This window comes from Lates calcarifer, linkage group LG18 (genome assembly GCF_001640805.2).
Source record: "Lates calcarifer isolate ASB-BC8 linkage group LG18, TLL_Latcal_v3, whole genome shotgun sequence".
Taxonomy (NCBI): Eukaryota; Metazoa; Chordata; class Actinopteri; family Centropomidae; genus Lates; species Lates calcarifer.
This window is the reverse complement of record NC_066850.1, coordinates 2,734,669-2,756,246: the sequence shown is the minus strand read 5'-3', so window position 1 is coordinate 2,756,246 and position 21,578 is coordinate 2,734,669. Positions and strand designations below refer to the sequence as shown.

Here is a 21,578-nt window from a genome sequence, read left to right as displayed (position 1 = left end):
GGTTTGGTCAGCTGATGCTCCTCTCCGCTGTCATGAGGACTCTCTCTAACCCCGCCCTCTCGGGGCGCACGGGGATAGCGAATCAAACAGACTAACGGGGTTGGGGGTGGAGGAGATCCTCAACTTGGGCTCCCGGAGTCGGTGCTCCTCCTGGTGCGGTGCAGTCTCAGCTCTCCACCGGACCGGTATGCACTACCCGCGGAGGAGGAAGTGAGCCACCGCCAAACCGTGAAAGATGCAGGCGGAGGACATGGAGGTACCTATCATTAATAACCTTAACGATAACGGCGACAGACAGAGGCCGAGAGGGAAAGATGTGTTCAAGGATCAGCAGAAGGAGTCGGAGGTAAATGCGCGAGGCGTTTGTGCACAGTCCGTTACGACAGCTTACATGGTACAGGAGCGCGCTGGAGATGTGTGTGTTGGTGTGTGTGTTGTTGTTGCTGGGGAGCTTTCATTCCAGATGAATGTCCTTTCCATGCGGTGAGTCGCTGTCTTGGCTCCAAAGCATGCTCACATGCGGGCGGGCAGGCAGGCAGACACCGAGGTGTTATTTTGGCAACCGGCTCCTATAAATAACCCAGCAGTAATCCTGGTGCTGGTGCTCAGCGTGGAGACTGCAGGTGGTGAAATGTGACTGCTGCTGTCAGGACCACACCACCACTACAAAATCTGAATATCATATTCATTTAATATTCATGCATTCTTCTCCTATGGTTTCTCCTCATCGCTGACATTGGATTGTGTCCTTTATTTATTCGATTAGTTGATTAAAATCAGATCAGTTTCAACGCTGATGATCTAATAAATGATAAAGTAGCCTAATAATGAGAAACATTTCCTGGTTAAGACTTGAAGGTAAAGATGGATCATTTCCTATCATTAGAAATGAGTTTGCTGGTCAAATTAAATCAGGAAGTGGGAACATGATGGACATTTGTCATCATTTTAAACAGCATACAGAGTAAAGTGATTCTTAAAGAATGAATATAAAGTGATATTGATCAGCTGTAACTAAAGTGAAAAAAGAGAAAGTACTGAACTTCAGAGCCTAACAACTTATTCCAGCAGCTTGTTTTATCTGACCAACAATCCAAACTTAAATATTGCCGCTAATAATCATATTTAGATTCTGATTTATGGCCTTTTTAAAACATCTGACTGACAATACGTCAGCTGACTGGATCAGCTGACTGAAAGAAAACGAACTGGAAACAGTTCAGTATATCATCTGAGTCGTTTATTGAGCAGAAATTATTTCTCAGCTTTTTAAATGTGAGGGTTTTCTGCTTGTGAGCTGCTGTTGAACAGACAGAACCACAGATCTTCTGACATGTTATTGGCCAAAAGCCACAGATCAAGTTTACAAATGTTACTGGAGTGTTTGGAGTCGCCTTAGGAAACATGGACCTGTAAGAAAAACATTGAAAACATTACAAAAAGATGGGTTTCCATTCCTTGGTTTCTCAGACCAGATCCACCAGACAAAGCTGGCATTCAGGGATAAAATCCAGCCCATGAACACCCTCCACCTTTTGTATGAGCATGTTGAATGTTTTTGAGGGAACTGGAGCATATTCATCTCACAGCATTCTGGAGAGGGGGGGTTGGTGTTTGTGATTGGCTGAATGAAGCACTTAATGTTAAAGCCATGTGTTGGTGTTGATGCTTCCTGGCCTCGCTGCACTCTGTCACTCAGTCCGTTGGGTGAAGTTAACCTCAAATCTGGTTCAGTGGTGTATGTAAATTGTCCGTCATTTGTGCTCGGGCAGAGCGGTCATCTGCTGTCTGTGTGCCATATGTCGGTTGGAGTGGGGGTGATCCGCACTGACATTGTGCCCAGTGTTTGCACACTGATGTGGTGCAGAGTGTGCGGGCACAGAGGCCGTGCCAGTTTGGAGCGAGGACGGCTTTCGTTATCAGCTGGCGGGCAGAGAGGGAGACTGGAGGGAGGGAGAGAAGGTGAGTCGGATTGGGAGGAGACAGAGGGAGAGACAGGGCTGTCTGTGTTGATGCTCCCGGGGATTTAAGAGACGTCTCAGTTGGGTTTGGTAAGAACGGTCACTTCAGTGTCCCCCGGCGACAGTGGGCTCTCTGTTAAACCCCTGATGGTTAAAGCAACTTATTCAATTAATCAGTGACTGAATGACACATAATTGGTTAATTGGTTAAATTGTTTATCAAGCAAAACTGTCAAACATTCCCTGCTTCCAGCTTCTCAAATGTTCTGTGTCATTAGTGCAGAAACGATTAATTGATTACCTGATGAGTTGAATGACAGAAAATGTTTTGATACTCAGTGAATCCTTTAGGTTGTTGCATAAAAACAGAAAATGTGTTGGTTCCAGCTTCTCAAACGACAGGTCTTTTATTGCTGCAGATTGATTGTTGTTTGAAGATGTGAACCTGGGCTCCAATAAATTGTGATGGGCAGTTTTTCTGATTTGTGAATGGTTCAAAATAATGGATGGATGGCATTAGCATTAGCAGCTGTTAATATGCCCTCTGAGCAGTGCTACTTCTTCATCCTCTCATGTTGGACTGAGCGCAGACTGGACGCTACAGTGACTCACTATCAGAAAGTGGTATCATGAGATAGGATGGGGCTAACTGGTTAGCATGCCAGGGTTATTTCCTCAGACTGTAGAAAACTCCGTCTGAAAACAAGTGATTGGAAATGAGTCAGGGTCGTCCATAAGTGTTAAAAGATAGAAAATAAATAAGTTTTGAAAAATGAGGTTGAGAGTGAATTAGAAAAGATGCTCCAGGAGATAAGAGATCTGACCTATTTAATTTCAGTGGTCTTGAAGACGTTCTCTTGGACTTGGAGAAACTGTAAAAGGGGATCTTTTATAATCCATTTTGTCACCAATTTGTTATTCCAAACAAATACTGAACACATTAGTTATGAATGAAAAACACTGTCGTTCTTTAGCCCTACTTTCCTACACACTGAATGAACCAGCAGGCTGCAGGATGAATGGGGCGGGACTGTGCAGTGGCAGCAGTGGATGAATGTTTGTGTTGGAATAGCTGCCTGCAGCAGTGATGATATCAGCCGACAAGTCTGTAATAGCTGCTGTCTGAGGTTGTTTATCATGGGAAAACACAGCAGCAGAGTTCACTTGATAAAAGCAGCCCTTTGATAGAGCTTATTGTTCAATTACAGTACTGATGTTTTATTGGCATTGGTTGCACAGAATCAAAAAAGTTGGATTTTACATTTTGCAGTGAGTTTATTTTTAATTATAATGAACATGGATTAATTGGCCCCTTGCAGCTTGATTAATGTCGAGCAGTGACGTGTTTACATGTTTACAACTCCACTAAGAAAGTGCAGCACCTGGTCCCACGGGCTTTCTCCTCCCGCACGCAGAGTTGTGGGTAATTTTGTTGACTCATCTGCGCTCCCAAGTGGTTTTCATTTCCTGGATTACAAGTGCAGTAATGACATCAAATCACATTACTTTGGCTCGGCGTCATAAACAAACCGCCGGCTGACGTCCTGTGTATTTCGGTTCATGCTGACTTGGTTGCAGCAGGTATTTATAGGAGACAGTAACATGACAGCACACGGCAGTTATTTAACCAGGATAGCTGACTCAGAGCACATCCTTATTTACAGTTCTGGGCTGTTTCCCTCGGGGCAGTTTTCACAGGGTTAAACACATCTAACACTCTGAGGCTTGGAGCTCGCCAGTGCTGCCAGCGGTGTTCTTTAATTCTCATTAACACGAGATGAATCTTTAATCATTTCACCAGTTCACACCTCACACCCAAAAGATGAAGAGATAAAAACCAAGAATATTCCAGTCACCAGGCTGATCTTCTTACTACTGTCCCAGGTACTGATCAAGGCCTTAAGCTAACTATTGTATAGCTTTATTGTAATTGTGAAATGTGATTATAAGTGAACTCTCTGTTCCCCTACATCTGAGGGAAGTGTTTCTTTCACAGCTCTGAGAATGGGAACTTCAGTGTGAGCTTGTCTGCAAGCACGTCTCACCGAAGTGTGTGTGTGTGTGTGTGTATGTGTGTGTTTGTGTGGGTGTGCTTGTTTTACTGCATTCATCAGGTCCAAACCCACCACACTTGCGGGGGGGACTTGAGGGGACTAAAACGCTGGACCCCTTGAGTTTAAGACTCGGGTTTAGGGTTAGAGTTAGAGTTAGGGTGAAGGGCTGGGGAATGTCAGTGAAAGATGTGTGTGTGACTGAGTGTGTGCACTTGTTCATTAAGCTAATAAAAGGCTGTGAGGGTGTACTCAGGCAGAGTACTGCTAACCTGCCCACAGTGACAGGTAGCTAACATAGCCACGTTGCTAGCATGACTGCGCTAGCTTTTTTCCATTCCTTAAAAGTTGATATTTTGAATATACAAATTTGCACAACAGCATGCAGTAGTGAGCGTGTTCACGGGGACTGTAATGTGTGCAGTCTGTCTCGTGGGCACGTGCTAATCACAAGGTTAGGCTAAAGTCGGAGCCAAGAGAGACCCTTGCCTGGATACAGCGGCTAATCTGCTCCGGAGCAGGGGCCATGTTGACTCCTGAGCCCCTCTCTTTCCTTATGTCCTCCCATGGTGCTTCAGTTTATTGCTCCACTGGTGCAGCTGGATGGAGTACTTTGTTATGGAGTTTGATCACCATGATTGAAGCGGCATCCATAGAGAGCACCTGTAACTGAGAGGAGCTCTGGATAGGAAAAAATGTAAATGCCTAATGAGCGCTGCCTGGAGATCCAACAGCCAATCATAACTGGAAAACACACACGACGAGGCAAAACTGTGAACGAGCCTGAGGAGTGTGTGTGCGTGGGTGATGTGTGGAGCTGAAGTGTGTGGCTGCAAATGGAGCACAGAGTAGTGGTAGGTGTCGCAAAGCGTGAATAGCCTACAGTATGTTTGAGTGTCTGTTTACATGTGGGTGGCTGAGTTCAGTGTCATACTATAATGTACGCTCATGTATGTGTTTCTCATTCACAGAGCTCCATGGAGTCTCCCAACCTGGAGTTTGAGTATGGAGACACGGACACGCTCACTGCTGAGCTCTCAGGTGAGACTGACCACCTTCCAAACGCACAAGAAAAATGTTATAAATCTTTTTATTTGCATGTATTTTTCTGCACAGCTCCACTTCTGAACACACTTAGAAACAAACTGAGTCTGACTTGCAGCTAAAAATTCTGAACGGCTGTTATGCGTGACACAAGATTTCACCCACAGAATTCTCTGGTTTCTACTCGGCGCACAGATTACAATGTGCTATTGATTGGAAAAATAATTCTGCATCTGCATTCCTCAGGTTTTCCTCAGCTGGTTCACGTTACAGTGTTATTCACCAAAAACACGACAGTCAGCTGACACACTCTGAAAGGAGCAGAACAACATGTTCTGGTCCTGACATGTTCAACATAGGACACACTGCATGACTGATGTTGTGAGTAATCACAAACACTGTGATTATACATGCATCTGTTAATCTGGGAACACCTGATATGCGACTTGCAGATTGGTTTATGAATGTCAAAATGTGCATAATGAATATAAAGGTTGTTTCTGATTGTGCTTTAGTACAACAGTTTATATCAAGTGTATAATTCAGATTCATCTCCAGCACTGTAGCCTGCAGATGAGGAACAGCAGTGATTTAAAGTCGGAATGATTGTCCTCCTGGTAGATGGCAAGCGGCAGTTCATTTTGCCAAGAGTGTTAGTCACATTTGCAAACACACACACACAAGCAGACAGACAGTCACAGCAGCTTTTCTAGCAACAGCTCCGCGGGGTCGAGGAAAGACGACCGCTCTCGGAACAGGAGGAGATGAACGATAGCGTGACGAATTCTCCGGCTGTGCAAGAGACAGATCAGACCCACGCTGAGGAGACAGGAGCTCAGAGTTTGTTTTTGTTTGTTTTTTGAAGAGTAGCACACTTTATCTGCAAGAGTCTGTATGTCTCCTCTCTCATTTCTGTTCTGTTCTGTTCAGCATCGATTTATCTGTCCGTCGATGTGCTGATCCATAAAACATAAAAATCCTAAGAAAAGTTTTCGCTTTGATAAATGACTTTAAACGATTAAATCAAATAGTTTCTCATTCAGTTTGTCAATTAACTAGTCAACGTGGCTTTTATTTTATTCTGTTCACAGAGCTCTACAGTTACACAGAGGAGCCGGAGTTTGCCCTGAACAGAGACTACTTTGAGGAGGACTTCAGGAGCCATGGTATGGAGTGTGTGTGTGTGTGTGAGTGAGTGTGTGTGTTTATGGTCTCTGCACATCCCATAATGTGTTCAGATTACCTGTTGGGTCCCAGCTGTGTCACAGGAGAAGAGAGTAAACACAGAACAGGTTCACAAATAACACACTCTCTGCCACAGCAGACTGGTGCCGTCGTTTATCACAGAGACCGTGTGACTCCTGTTGACTGACATAACGAGACTGAGTCCATTTGTGTTGCTACTGGGTCCAGTTCCCTGCTTGATAACGGCGTCCTTAAGTGAAATGTTGAAGGTTAAATGTTCCCACTCAGTAATGCTTTGCTCTCTCAACATGGTGCACACATTATCTTATCTCGTCTTATCTTAACTCCCTCTTATATTTTTACAGTGAAACTTCACTGTAGAAGCTGCGTTCAGCTCAGTTTTCTCACCTCAGACGTACAACACAAGCCAGAGTTGCTCTTTGGTGTTTTTTTTTTTTTAAGCCGACCGGTGTGAGGCGAGGGTGACCAGGCACATCAAAGCTCTGCTCTTTGAAGCCGTTCAAAGAATGAATGTCCCCACAGATACAGATGGGAGGGCCCCGTCCCAACGATGCGTTTAATGTTCGGTTACTAAGAACAAAGCGGTTCTTCCATCGTGGACCTTGGTGTTATTGTCAGTTTAATTCAGTCTTTCTTTACTTGATATGCTACAACAAAATATCTGATGCAGGAATGATCATGTTTATTATTGTGTCAAATCTTTTTTTCTTGTGAACATAATGAATATTTAGTCATTTAGCACAAGGTCAATCTTTTGGGGGAACAAAGGACAAATCATTGTGTCTAGAAAAACACAGTCCGCTCTGAGAATAAGCAAAAAGCCACAAAGGCCTCAAGTTTCTGTGGCACACATCGAAGACAAAAGAGCATCTTTCCATTTGGACGAGCGAAAGCGTGAGATGAGCTCCGTCCTCCTTTATCTGACACGTCCTCTCCAAGCTGAGTGGTAATGAATAGCAGGATTAGATGAGAGCGTCTCTGGCTGCTGTTTTACAGAGATAGAGCGCAGAGCTGCCTCTCATCACAGGCTTTTCATTAGAGCGTCTGAGTTTACGTTCAGCAAGCGCTCGATGTTCGTTCAAAGGGTGGTTTTCCTGTTTGACTTGTACTCTTTGTCTGAGTGTGTGTGTATTTCACGGCAACTGACAGTTTGCTCGTCACCGCTGCTCATAAATCCCCACTCACTCACTCACTCACAGAAATTACAGTGATTATCACAACATTTCTAATTTAAGATTTCTGTAGAAAAGAACATTTCGGGACGGTGCTGAAATTAGAAAGCATTTTTATTTCCTGACTCAAGTCGACAGTGAAAGTATCTTAAGTAGAAGATCAGTGCTCCACTGATCATGATGATGTTACACTGCTTAACGCCCATTACTGTCCACTTAATCAAATGAAGAGTCTAAGAATAGCAGACTTAAAAAATAGGCTTGAATCCTCTTCAGAGAAGTCCTGCATTTCATTTAGTTCTTTTCTGTAGTAGTTTGAGATCTACTTTACCTGAGAGCAAGTTTGTGCTAGTGCTAATAATCTTCCTTTTTTGTGTATATAATGTTTGTGTCTCTTCATGACACAACTGAATCTATTTACACACACATGATTACTGTGACACCTCTATTACACCTGGTATTAAAATGTGATCAGTATCCAGATAATCAATGATCATGCCTCTGTGTTTACACCTGGTGTTTTTAATTACACCAGGTGAAACAGTTCGACTAAAACTGATTTACAGTTATCAGTTTTACGTTTTACATTACAGTCCGTGCCTTTAATAATGTATTAAAACCAGATGGTAACAAATACAAAGTGATAATAACTACAGTAAGGTCAGAGAAGAAGCTGAACGCTGTGTGGTCTCTGCAGCTCGGGGCAGGAGGTGGATCGAGCTGGCGGTGGACGAGCAGAGGGCGTATGTGATGAGGCTGCTGGACTCGCTGGAGGTGACGGACAGAGACAAGCGGCTGAAGGTGGCCCGAGCCATCCTCTACCTGGCTCAGGGTACGTAGATCCAACACTTTACAGCGCTGTGAGTCAGCGTGCACAATACCACAACTACATGGAATTTATCATTACACACTTTTTACTGGAACAATTTTGAAACATGACAAATATCAACCACCTAAAAACACACTCTTTTTGTCCTATCCCAACACACACCTTTTCCCCAGGAGTGTTTGATGAGTGTGACACAGAGGTGGATGTGCTCCACTGGTCCAGGCACAACGTCTTTCTGCTCTACGACATGGGCATCTTCACAGCACTGCTGGAGCTGCTCAGCATGGAGATAGAGTGAGTGGGTTCTGTATGAGTCAGTAAAAGCTTTTCTTTACTCAACACCATCAACAGTGCTTCAGTGTCACGTTCACCTTGGATTTCATCTTTTTTTAAATGTGTTTCCTCGTTGGGTGAGGGCCTGCAGTAAACGCTGTTATGACTCTTTGAGAAATTAATTTTCCTTCCTGTCTGGACGTCTTTCATTCAAAAGGCAGGGGGTTTCATGTCACAGAGAGGTCACAGGTTCAAGCCCCAAAAGAGCAATTCTTGTTACACGATCAAAATTCTCTCTGATACCTTCTTCCCTCCCAAATCCTCCACCTCCTTTTTAGAGCAAGACGGGGCTCAGGCAAATGAGAGGAGAGGAGGTTTGTGATGTTAGAAACATACACAAAGAGAGAGAAAGTGAAATGCAGGGATACAAGAAAGACGCCGCCTGTGATCCTCACTTCAAACCCGATCGGTGGAGGACGCGGTGCCGCAGCGCCTCCTTCCAGTCAGCTTTGTTGCTGCTGGTGTTGCTGCCTCAGTTGGGATCCGGCACTTCTTTGTTGTTACATAAGCCGCTCTGAGGCATCATGGGCACAGTCTGTCCTATCACCAGGCTGTGCAGCAAAGCAGTGTAAGCCAAGCCAATCAGGCAAATACACACACACACACACACACACACGGTGTTTTGCGGGTCATCGCTGGTTTTACACAAAGCATGAAAAAGGCATCACGCTGAAAATGAGAGTCTGGTTGTGTTTGTTTTCTTCACCTGCTCGGTGTCACATTTTTAAATAAACCACTAAAAAATGTCATTGTTTACTACACTGTGTGTGTGTGTGTGTGTGTGTGTGTGTGTGTGTGTGTGTGTGTGTGCAGTAACAGCCAGGCGTGCAGCAGTGCAGTGAGGAAGCCTGCCATCTCTCTTGCAGACAGCACAGAGCTCAGGTGAGGAACTTCTCTGCTTCACATAGGAAGGAAGCCTGTAAGTAGCCTCCTGTCATCTGACCACACACACACACACACACACACACACACACACACACACACACACACACACCTAACCTTCAAATTTTAATGAGCTCCTTTGTCCCTCTCCCTCACATTCATTCTCAGTCTCTGCTTCTGCTAAATGGAATTGATTTTTGAACAAAACAGGCTCCCTTACACACACTCGTTTTTGTCGTGCGTACACAAACGCTCCGTCTGTGCATTCCCCAGATGAACACTTACGAATAATTACAGGCTAGAGGAGTAGCTTTGCACCTAATTGCTGCCAGAAAAAAATTGAAAACCATTAGAGTTATTTTGAGCAAAGTGAAAAGCTTTGTCGAGTGAACAAAGCCTTTAATGCACAAAACACCACCTGACGTCCATCAGGTGATTGTGAACGGATGGTGCATTATGAGGCATTATCTGGCAGAGCCCAGGAATCATTTCCCCCTGTTTTTATAGGCACAACCTGACTGCATAAAACAAGTGCTACTTCCAATTATCATTCATTGTTGCTCACTATCTCTTCCATTAAACTAGTGTTCCTTGTGTATGTCCATGATTGTAGAATAGGGCACCAGTTAAACGCGTTAAAAGAGTTGTGTGTGTGTTCCTCTCGTCCTTTCAGAGTGTTACTGAGCATCATGTACCTAATGGTGGAGACCATTAGAGTTCAAACAGAGGATGACCGGCCTGAGTGGACAGCAGCCAGAGAGGCCTTCAAGAATGAGTTAGGTGTGTGTCTCCTTCATTCACGTTTACGTTCTACTCATATATCTTCATTCCAGAAACACCGGCTGTGACCTTTGTCCCCTCAGGTTCACCTCTGTACAACGGAGAGCCCTTCGCCCTCCTCCTCTTCACCATGGTAACCAAGTTCTGCAGCATGAACGCTCCACACTTCCCCATGAAGAAAGTGCTCCTGCTGCTCTGGAAGACGATACTGGTCAGTGCATCACAACCAGAGCGTTTCTGCAGCAGCTTCTGCTTGTTTTCCATCATTATTCTTTTTATGTATTTATTTTACAACATATGGGACGTCGTCAGGATTTGCTGTCGTGCCTGGTTTTAACACACTGTTTATTCTACACGATATATTGACTTTTATTTACTGTCCATTTCTGACTCCCTCTCCATACGCCTGTATCCACTGTGCTGTTTCTGCCCCTGTCCAGTTCACCCTGGGGGGTTTCGAGGAGCTCCAGGAGATGAAGGTGCGGGGCCGGGAGCGCCTCAACCTGCCTCCGCTGCCGGAGGACAGCATCAAGGTGGTCCGGGCCATGAGGGCGGCCTCGCCCCCGGCCTCCGCCATGGAGCTCATCGAGCAGCAGCAGCAGCAGAAGAGGGGCCGTCGCAGCCGCAGGGTACAGCCCCCGCCTCCCGCCGTCTTTCACACGCAAACACAACCACACGCTGAGGGTGATGCGGATAAAATATATCTCTCTCATTTAATTTCAACATATTCAGACAAAGAGACACAAATGCAACATTTTAATATGCATTCATTAAAACACATGTAACACAGAGGGCAAAACCTTTTAACTCTACAGTATAACTGACCTGTGTTACTAGCATGGCATCATAAATGCTAACTCAGACTCATTTTTATTGTTGAACAGCTTCATCTGTTTCTAGTAAAGTGGATCTAAAGAATTCCCTCTGTAACTCATCCTCTAACTCTTTGCTGGGTCGGGTTTTCCAACATGCTTCAGTGCCAACATCATCAGAGACCACAGATGATCTCGGTGCTGGGACGGACTCGGGAATCCCAGCCCCCCTTTTGTTTGTCGTAGAGCTCTGACTGGACAGGCTCTCTCTCTCTGTCTCTCTCTGTCTCTCTCTGTCTCTCTCTCTAATTGCCCTGTGGTTTCTCATTGCCCCTCTTCCTTGTGTCCCCACAGAGTGCCTTTGTTGATAGCTTGGAAGGAGACAGTCCCTTTCCCAAGAAGCAGGTCTTTACCCACAAATTCCCACTTTTCCTTCTGCATTTTCTCTCTGCATTGAGCTGGACTTTTTTGCACTTTCCTCTCCCACATCCCTGCCTCTCCTCCTCCTCCTCCTCCTCCTCCTCCTCCTCCTTCCTCTTCTCTCTCTCCTCTCCTTTTCTTCCCTCACCTCGTCCAAACCTGGGGTTGGGATGCACCAGAACTATTTAACACGTCAGATATTTTTCCCTTTTCACATGCTGATTTAAATCTGATCAGCGTCTAGAAATGAATGGATCTGAAACTCAATGTTTAATGCTGTTGAGTGGTTTTGGTTCAGCCTAACACTCCACCTGCATATTTGTTCTCCATTTTCTCCTCCACTTTCCTTTCTGTCTCTCCCATCTTTCTCTTTGCTTTATCTTCCTTTTTCATACCACTTTTTACAAATCTTATTTTTACCCTCATGTCCTCCTCTGCTCTTCCACGTTCTCTTCCTCTATTTCTCTATTTCGTCCTCTTCCTCCCACTTTCCATCTTCCTTTCTGTGCTTCATCCACTAACACCACATCCTCTCCCTGCCCTCTTTCTTCCTCCTCTCTCCTCCTCCTCCTCCTCCTCCACTGTGGCCTGCTCAGTTCAGGGGTGGGGTTTGAGAGACAGGGCTGACTTGCTGGCTGTTGTCATTGACGCTGGAGCGGTCACTTTCCACTTGCCCCATAACGACAGTCACTTCAGGCATCCACAGTAGCAGCATCTCCCCCGTAGTTTTCATCACATTGCTCCTGGGTTTGGCCTCAAAAATCACCTTGCACCGTAGACTCTGGACTAGGGGTCAATTTCATTAAAATGCATTCATTGAGGAGGTGAACTGAGATCACTGTGAACATAATTTGACTTCTGTAATTTAGGTTTCACTTGACCTCTCTCGTAAATGGATGTCATTGAAAGCAGTTGCCCCCTAACCCTGATAGATACACACTAGCTTTACCTCCCACATAGCAGAGAATGGCTTCTCCATAGAGAATGGCTCACGACACGGTTTCTCCTCCTCCTCCTCCTCCTCCTCCTCCTCTCCCTCCCTCCTCTCCACCATACACCCACTGTACTCCTCACATAGTCCAGCATTAGTACTACCAATGGCGCACCATACATCGACTGCACCAGCTCAACTAATGTCCAGAACGCTGACTCATGCCTGATGCTTGCACTATTGCCACAGTCATTCATTAGAGACTTGTTTGAACTCAGATACTGTGTGTGTATGTGTTTGAAAGTGTGTTACGAGCTTGAACTGAAAACAGATTGTTTGTCGATAAGATCTCAGTATAAAGTTTTAAGTCTTACTGGGTCTTGCTTGCATTTTCTGCCTGTATCTTTTGAAGTGCAAACGTGTGGTAAGTTGAATCAGAAATGTTGCTTGCAGTTGCTGTGGAAAGTCGTCTTTCCATCTTATTTTAGGAAAATGTGACATTATATTTTGACAGTATGGTACTTTGGTACCATGACGGGACTTTGACAAGATGAGAGGATTGATACTACTCATGTCTGCGTGGAGCCTGCAGCTAGTTAGCTTAGCTTAGCTTAGCTTAAAAAATCCACCAACCAGCACCTCTATATGCTTTAGAGGTGCCGGTTGGTTGATAATATGAAGCTGTATGAGGCTCTGACAAGGGGACAATTAGTTTAGTTTAGCATTAAGACCTAAAAGAGGAAGAAAACAGCTAGCCTTTTTCCAGTTTTTATGCTTAACTGTCCACTGGCCGGTCGAGTACAATCTGCACCTGACTGATCTTTGTTTTGCAAAATCTAGTCCGACATGATCACTAAAAACATGAGCATGCAAAGCCTGTAACTGACAGATATGAGTGAAATCTTTTCCTCTCATCTTACTTTCTTCCAAAAAGTTTCCCCGAAAAGTCAAATCATCATTTAAAAAATGAGGCCAGTGTTTCCTTTTTTTTTGTGCCAGTCTTTTGGGATTCCTTCACACCACAAACCTTACTGCTTTTATGATTTCTTAGGCTGTACACAGTATGTTTCCACTGTGGCCAATATGTGATACAACAGAAATAGCCCTGTCAGCAGCTTTCTGTAATGCTTTGTCTGCAAGAAACTCTCCTGGGTTGTGCATTAAGTGTAAATTTGCTATTGTATGGATCCAACTGGTACAAGTCTCAGTTGAAACTGCCAGATTAAGTGTGTGTTTTTTTCCTTTTACACATTGTGATTAAAGAAACATCAGTGTCACCTGGAATACTTAGAGTCTACCTGCACTTTAACTGTAGCTTTTTACATCTGTGTCTGCTTTACATTATTCCTGCTACCGTCTTCACATCCTATAATGTTTAAATAATGCAATGAAAAACTCAACAGAGAACTAGATGTAGACACCAGTAAATAAAATAAAATCAGTTCACTCCTTTAGTTTGCCAAAATTAGGACATAGCATTTTCTGAGCATCAGTATAGTGACATTTAAACTTCCGTGACTTTAACTCTTAACATACTGCTTTCCTTGCTCTTTTGTCCAGAAGTACGTTTAAGCTCTTAATCAGTTTATTTATTGTAAGCTAACAGCATGAGTTAGCTTGTTAAAGACTAAAGGGTGTGGGGTGGATTTGGGTCTAGACAATTTTTACAACTTTGCTGCTTATTTTTATGAAAACGTAATAATATAGGATGGGTTAGTCACTCAGTCTGATTCTAACCACCTGTCCCTCTCTCTGTCTCTGTCCCAGCCCCTGGTCAAACAGGACAGCCTGGACACGTACAACGAGCGGGACCCCTTCAAGAACGACGACGCCCGCGACGAGGAGGAGGACCCCGAGGACACGGACAGCGGCATCGAGGGCGAGGTGGATCCCCTGGACCGTGATGTCATCATCCAGCCTCCGCCTCCACCGCCTCCTCTGAGACCTCCAACTGAGAGGGTCAACTTCCCCAAGGGCCTCCCCTGGGCCCCTAAAGTCAGGTTAATGGATCAGCTTTTGATTCGTTTTTAGACTGAAATAAACACCTGTTAACTATAAAATACTGCTAAAATATATTTGGGCTTTTTTAACAATTAGAAGCTGCAGCTGTATGTCTGCTTCCAGTGTTTGAAAAGATGCTTTAAAGTGCCATCTTACAGTTTTATTATCACGCATAAATCAGGATAAATTTCACTAATGATATCCATACAAATCCTTAAAGTCAGAAAAGAAGTGTTATAAGCAGCTTATGTGAGACCTTTCTATGAAAATAATACAAGTGTTCATTACTTTAGCTGTTTAAAATGATCCCCAGCACACGTTTTATCAGCTTATCAGCACCTGTGCTTTTACACAGAATAAATCCTCCAAATGATGGTTGCCCGTCCGCCATTTTGACTCCTATAGTAGAGAAAACTTCCCACCCACAGTCAGGACTTCACACCATTTGGCTGGCAGCTGGTGTCAGCTTCCCACCCTGATTCTGTGCCACCATTTGAGGAGTTTAAACTAAATATTAAATCTCAGTTTTCTCTCCTCGCTATCATCCAGCAATATGCTCTCCATCTGTGTTTTCCAGACAGTAGCCTGGGTGTCTCCAGGGCGCCTCTGCTGCTTTGGGGACATGAATTATGCATCTGAGAGACGACACAAACCTATATTAGGTCTCTCCTTGAGCGAACCTTATCATTAAGTGTGTTCATTACTCTGTCTCTGGATCAGAGTGCTGCAACACGCAGGGCTGATTAAGTGCCGATCAGTGGGAGGTTCTGAACCCTACGAACAGAGAGCGGCAGCACAGTGTGACTGATGAGATTTTAGAAAGCTAATGTGTGCGTTTGTGCAGGTCTGTGCACACACACACACACACACCACACACACACACACACACACACACACACAAGTGCTCCCTTTAAAAACAGCTGTTTAGGCGCCCGTTGGGATACAGGGTGCTCAGGATGAATCTAAAATCTGACTGTCTCTGCATTCACAGGGAGAAAGACATCGAGCACTTCCTGGAAACCAGTAGAAACAAGTTCATCGGCTTCACTCTGGGAAAGTGGGTATTTCATCAGACACCATAAGATATTGTTTTTTAATCTTATTCTTCTCTCAGTCTGCTGTAACTGCTCTTTGCTTTACAGTGACACAGAGACCTTGGTGGGCTTGCCCAGACCCATCCACGAGAGCGTCAAGACTCTTAAACAGGTGAGTGGAGGAGGACTAACACACAGATTCCCATTTCCAAGTGTCCTTCTCCTTCCTCTTTTTCCTCTTTGGCTCATTATTGTCTCCTAATCAATACTCCCTCGCTGCTGGATCCCATGACATTGGCATCCTGCTTAAAAATCCATAGCTGCTGTGTAAACAGACTGAGAGGTGTCGAGACACAGAGGAACATCCCTCTGGTTATCAGTTAGCCATGATAATTAACAGACATTTGTGCTGTCTCTCTCCTCCAGCACAAATATGTGTCTATTGCTGAAGTCCAGATCAAGAGGGAAGAGGAGCTGCAGCAGTGTCCACTGACTCTGGTCTGAAATGTTTTTTATTGTCACACTTCAACTTAACTTCAACAATTAGATAAATGTGATATATATATATTTAAATGCTGACTCCTTTGCTGAGCAGGGTGAGGAGGAGGTGGAGGAGACACCTGCAGAGATGCTGTACCTGGGCATGCTTCCTAACCTTTCCCAGTATGTGGTGAGTAGCTCATGAAACATCATGTTCTGCTATATGTTATGTTTCAGACTGTGTCTGAGTGTAATGTTTCTCCTTGTGCTCTGTGTCAGATCGCCCTCCTGAAGCTGCTGCTGGCCGCTGCTCCCACCTCCAAAGCCAAAACCGACTCTATCAACATCCTGGCTGATGTGCTGCCTGAGGAGATGCCGTAAGTGTTGTGGAAATACTGATGCTAATATAATTTCTTCATGCAACTGCAGACATATAGAGCTACACAACTCCAGAAATCCACTTTTCTTCTCTATATTTGTATAAAAACATGGGCAAGAAAAGTCTGCTTTTTATAGCATTTTTCTTGGCTGGTGGAATAATATCAGAAATACACTCACAGTGGGTTGTTTGTAGTCTGCAGGAGAGCCCAGTTTTAGACCGGCTGACGCTCAGCCAGCGAACTGAAAGACAGTTTTCCTGTTTCGCAAAAGAATAAAAAAAACACAACCCTGTCTGACATTTTCATGGCTGAAACTCCTAGTTTTTTCAGCTTGGTTTGACATTGCACACCAGCTGGAAAAACCTCAGATATAACATGAACACAATAATCAGAATATCTGCTTGTTTTCAAAGGGGAGTGAACAGTCTGTCTCTTAATGCTTATGTTTTTCTCCTGTTGAGACAAAGCTGTATTATCGCAGATGTGAAGGTCTTACAGTTAGTGTGTGTGTGTGTGTGTGTGTGTGTGTGTGTGTGTGTGTGTGTGTGTGTCCTCCAGTATTACAGTCCTTCAAAGCATGAAGCTGGGAATTGACGTGAACCGCCACAAGGAAATCATCGTCAAGGCCATCTCTGCTCTGCTGCTGCTGCTCCTCAAGCACTTCAAGCTCAACCATATCTATCAGGTCACACACACACACACTCACACACACATTGTACTCCTTCAGTTCTCACATTACCATATTTCTCTCTTCTTTCGTTTTTCTTCTCTTTATCCATCTCTCCTCCCCCCTCAGCGCACACATACACTAATATCCCTGCACCTCCCCCAGTGCTACCTGCGCCACCCTCCATTCGATTATCCGGTCAAGCGTGCCATTACTTTCCTCCTTTCATCCTCCTCCCCCTCCCCCCTACTGTTGGACCTCCACCCCCTCACCCTCACACCTCACAACCTGCATCAGCCTGATAGACTCGCGGTTGGAGCTCTGGTTATCTCAACAAAGACAGAAAACAGAAAGATTTAAAGAGAAAATCTGGTCTAAAATCTGCTGTTTTTTGAAGGGAGTTTGGTCTGACTCAATATCTTGTTTTATTTCTGCTATCAGTAGCACTTTGGTTCAGAGGTATGGGGATATTTTATGTTGCTAGGAGGGGACATTACTCCACTGATTCAATCAGCTGCTCTTCATTAAAGCGGTAGCGCCCTCTGCTGCCAAATAAGGAGATTACACTTAGAAAATGTTACCAGAATGCAACCAACCACCACACAAACACTGCATTATAACAGCTGATTTGAAGGGTGAATTAGTTAATGAGGAATCATTACATGAAGAAAACAAGGTGAAATATATTTTAAACAAATGCCGTCAATAAAATACTGAAATATGAGCTCATGATTGTTTCAGCAGCAGAATCATTCCTGTTTTTAATCTTTGTAAAGCTTCTTGGATGAGGTGAAGGATTTATATAGCGGCCACATGAGGATAAAAATCCCCTGGTTCTTGACCTTTTCCCCACACAGGAAACTCATCAATGATACAGGATTATTGGCTAAAGGATTATTTTTTCTCTTCTGTTCTCTCTAGAGATATGGATTTTCTATTCCAGGGTTTGTCTCATTGACATTATCATCTGTCAGCCCTTTACTGTATCTTTTACAACATGGAAAACATGCTTTATTACTATGAAATAAGTTTTTAAATATAAGGCCGAAGGATAAAATCAGGCTTTTAACAAATCAAATGAAGAGTTATAGTTTTTTAGTTGTTGCTCTTTTTCCAGACTGTGAAACTCTCTAACTCTTCCACGCTGCCGCCTCTTCTATCCTCTGCAGTTTCGAGATTGTCTCCCAGCACCTGGTGTTTGCCAACTGTATCCCACTCATCCTCAAGTTCTTCAACCAGAACATCATGTCCTATATCAGTGCCAAAAACAGGTAGGATCCTTTCCTCTCGCACTAAAACCAGTACTCCGGTTCACGCTGATAACGCTCTGCACAAAATATCAAACTGAAGCAAAGTAGTTTAAAAATCCTCATAGCAAAAGTCAGAAACTCCTTCTGGTGTAACAGGACAAAACAGGTGACCAAGTATTCTGTATTACGGCTGTGACTCTTATATTTCACGGATGTACATCAGCGGACTTTCAGGAGGTGGCACAGATGGCTTCACAGCAGCAATGCAGTCACAGGAAACTCAGGTGTGAGGGAAAAAAACTAAACATTAAGCTACAAATTAGGTGACAGGAGATCTGCTCTGCAGGTGACCGGATCGAGCCGGTCTGTTCAGACTGACAAATCTACTGGGCTGTATAAAAGTGTAGCTTCTTGTGTGTTTTCATTGCAGTATCTGTGTGCTGGACTTTCCCCACTGCGTGGTCCACGAGATGCCTGAGCTCACAGCTGAGAGCTTGGTGAGTCAAAAACACCTGGTTGATCCTTACTGTGTGAGTGTGGTCCTCCAAATGTCGTCGTGACCTCACTTTATGTGTGTGTGTGTGTTTTCAGGAAGCAGGAGACAACAACCAGTTCTGCTGGAGGAACCTGTTCTCTTGTATCAACCTGCTGAGAATCCTGAACAAGCTGACCAAGTGGAAACACTCGAGGACCATGGTGAGCATTAAACACGTGACCAGGTCGACCCTCAGCATCTGGGACCCGGCAGGACATAAATGGTTACACTGTGACCTGGCACAAAAGCCTCTGACTAACCACTAGTAGGTTATTTTTACTCAGATCCAGGCCAAGGTCAGTGTGAAGAGTTAGGGCTGCAAAGCACTTGTTCGGGCCATGGCTGCCTCTGATAAACCGGACACGCTCCCCTCTTTATTCCCTGACCAGATGCTGGTGGTGTTCAAGTCCGCTCCCATCCTGAAGAGAGCTCTGAAGGTCAAACAGGCCATGATGCAGCTCTACGTCCTCAAGCTGCTTAAGATCCAGACCAAGTACCTGGGCCGCCAGTGGAGGAAGAGCAACATGAAGACCATGTCGGCCATCTACCAGAAAGTCCGCCACAGGCTTAATGACGACTGGGCCTATGGAAACGGTAAAGGGCAGTCTGCCGAACCAGATTCAGGATCTGTTTAAACTGATCGCTTTGAGTTAAGTTGAGCTGCTAAAGAACCGATGGCTCACATCCAACATGAGTCAGATCAGCACCAGGCTGCCACTGTGTCTTACAAATTAAATGCTTATATGGTGATTGAATCAAATGCAGCTTCAAGAAAAAATAGTGTCAAAGACTTTTATAGTTGGCAGGAACATTATATCTCACGATATATTTAGGGATCATCTGCAGTGCTCAGACACATTCTGGCCTTTATTTGTCAGTCTCCTGGAGCCGTAGCTCAATTTAGCCTCTGGGATATCCATAAATGAAGTGGTCATGGTGATAATTAGTCCCAGCAGTCCTGCTCCGAGCCTCTCACACAGCTGATTAATACAACAAAGGCTATAAAGAGTACATCCACCCAAAGCTGTGTGAACATGTCAGGTTCATAAAGGCTGATCGTAAAATTAATGTTGGGTGTGTATTTATGTGTCTGTATGTACGGTTATTGTGTGATTGTGTGAAATACAGTGCTCCAACAGTGTTGCCATAGCAACAGATATGGCGGGGGGGGGGGGCTTTTCAGGGTCACGGTCCCTCGGGGGAGAGCAAGTGATCTGTCACCATGAGCGTTAGAGGGAGTGGATGGAGGAAGAAAGAAAGATTAAATATCATGGAACTAACCAACATATGAGTGAAGCGCAGATTGAACAGATGCTCTTTTCCTCTCGTCCCAGATATCGATGCGCGGCCCTGGGACTTCCAGGCGGAGGAGTGCGCCCTGCGCGAGAGCATCGAGAAGTTTAACAGCCGCCGCTACGACAAGAACAAGAACGGGGACTTCACGCCCGTGGATAACTGCCTGCAGAGCGTGCTGGGCCAGCGCGTGGAGCTGCCCGAGGACTTCCACTACAGCTACGAGATGTGGCTGGAGAGGGAGGTGTTCTCCCAGCCGATCCAGTGGGAGGGGCTGCTACAGAATCCGTGATGGAGTGGAAGGGAGAGGGGTGGAGGAGGAGGAGGAGGAGGAGGGGAGTGTAGAGGTCACATACGAGCCTGCGGCAGCGGTTTTAAGGTGCAGAGAGAAGGGAGGAAAGAGAGGTCACCTCCAGGGCCATGCAGCGATGGGAGGAGATGGAGCAAAGCTGACTGTGAGCTCGCCACACACACACACACACACACACACACACACACACATGCACGCACTAACATGTGCCTATGACTACTGTGAACTACTGTGGATGTGACAGGCAAGAACAGAGGTAGCAGTTCATAAGAAACATCTGGTATCACTGTAGCAGGAGACTGTTTTGGCCAGTTATACTGCCCCCCCCATGTTACACAACAACATAAATCCCCCTTTATAAGATGTTGGTGCTTTTTCGACTCCTTAGTGATGTTTATTTATATCAATGTGCGTGCTTAAACATTTTATGATACATGATTTTTTTGAAAGAGGATGTAAATTTAAATGATTTCTAATCAGTTTATGCCTTTTTTATTATTTTGTCTCAGAGCCTGATGGGTTGTAGTTTGTCGGTGACGGATTTGAAAGTTTTTCTTATGTATTTTTTAGAAAAAAAGGCCTTTTGGAAGCAAACCACAGGGTCATTTTGATAGTGCAAATGTAGAAGTTTGGAGCTGTTTCCTCCAAAAAAAAAAAGAAATATACCAGCTGTAAGTGTATGGTTTGTTCATGATGTTATGAGTATGTATGTGCAGAAAGAAAAAAGTATAGAAGATGGTTTTTAGAGCACAAAAAAGCTAGTAGTTACTCATTTGTTCTCTTTTAAAACAAAATTAATCTTCTAACAGAATCCTTGTTATTCCAGAAAGTGTCAGTGTCTTTGACCTCACACAGTCAGATCTGTAATCACTGATGCCATCTAGGATTTATTCATGTCCACAACCCGCTGACTCGCTCTCCATCTGCCCGACAGCAGCACAACACTGTACGTAAACCGCTGAGCTCGCGCCGAAGAACGCTCACAAAAAATGGTGCTGTCTTTTCTAGTTCGTACCTTTATCGTTCCTCCACCTGCGACTACCTACCACCAGAGCTGAGAGCTCGGAGGTGTTTTCCTGGAAATGTCTCTACTACTGAAGCACACAGACAAGCACAGAAGACTAAGCATGGTCCCGTTTTTTTTTTATCATATCACTGTTCAGATGTAATCGATCACCTCAGAGGGGTCCAGAGCCGTCCTGTATTA

At 44.6% G+C, this 21,578-nt stretch overlaps 1 protein-coding gene across 2 annotated transcripts; it reads left to right on the top strand.

The window, feature by feature from the left end:
• On the top strand, nucleotides 1-21,032 carry strip2 (striatin interacting protein 2). Of its 2 annotated transcripts, XM_018687506.2 has the most exons (22): nucleotides 1-346; nucleotides 4,984-5,053; nucleotides 6,148-6,222; nucleotides 8,132-8,266; nucleotides 8,437-8,557; nucleotides 9,410-9,478; nucleotides 10,152-10,258; nucleotides 10,342-10,469; nucleotides 10,699-10,887; nucleotides 11,425-11,475; nucleotides 14,189-14,421; nucleotides 15,414-15,479; nucleotides 15,565-15,628; nucleotides 15,883-15,954; nucleotides 16,052-16,126; nucleotides 16,216-16,313; nucleotides 16,875-17,001; nucleotides 18,154-18,254; nucleotides 18,664-18,730; nucleotides 18,825-18,929; nucleotides 19,158-19,362; nucleotides 20,103-21,032. In XM_018687506.2, the coding sequence occupies exons 1-22, from the start codon at nucleotides 236-238 to the stop codon at nucleotides 20,351-20,353; spliced, it is 2,520 nt and encodes an 839-aa protein (XP_018543022.1). In that variant the 5' UTR covers nucleotides 1-235; the 3' UTR covers nucleotides 20,354-21,032. The 2 variants fall into 2 exon arrangements, with proteins under 2 accessions (XP_018543022.1, XP_018543024.1); XM_018687508.2 differs by lacking the exon at nucleotides 11,425-11,475 and having other exon boundaries at nucleotides 2-346.
• The last annotated feature ends 546 nt before the right edge of the window (nucleotides 21,033-21,578 follow it).

Coding starts and splice junctions, on each gene's coding strand:
- strip2 (XM_018687506.2), top strand. CDS start 236: ATGCAGGCGGAGGACATGGAGGTACCTATCATTAATAACCTTAACGAT. Junction 347..4,983: donor ATCAGCAGAAGGAGTCGGAG/GTAAATGCGCGA, acceptor TCTCATTCACAG/AGCTCCATGGAGTCTCCCAA. Junction 17,002..18,153: donor AGCTCAACCATATCTATCAG/GTCACACACACA, acceptor ATCCTCTGCAGT/TTCGAGATTGTCTCCCAGCA.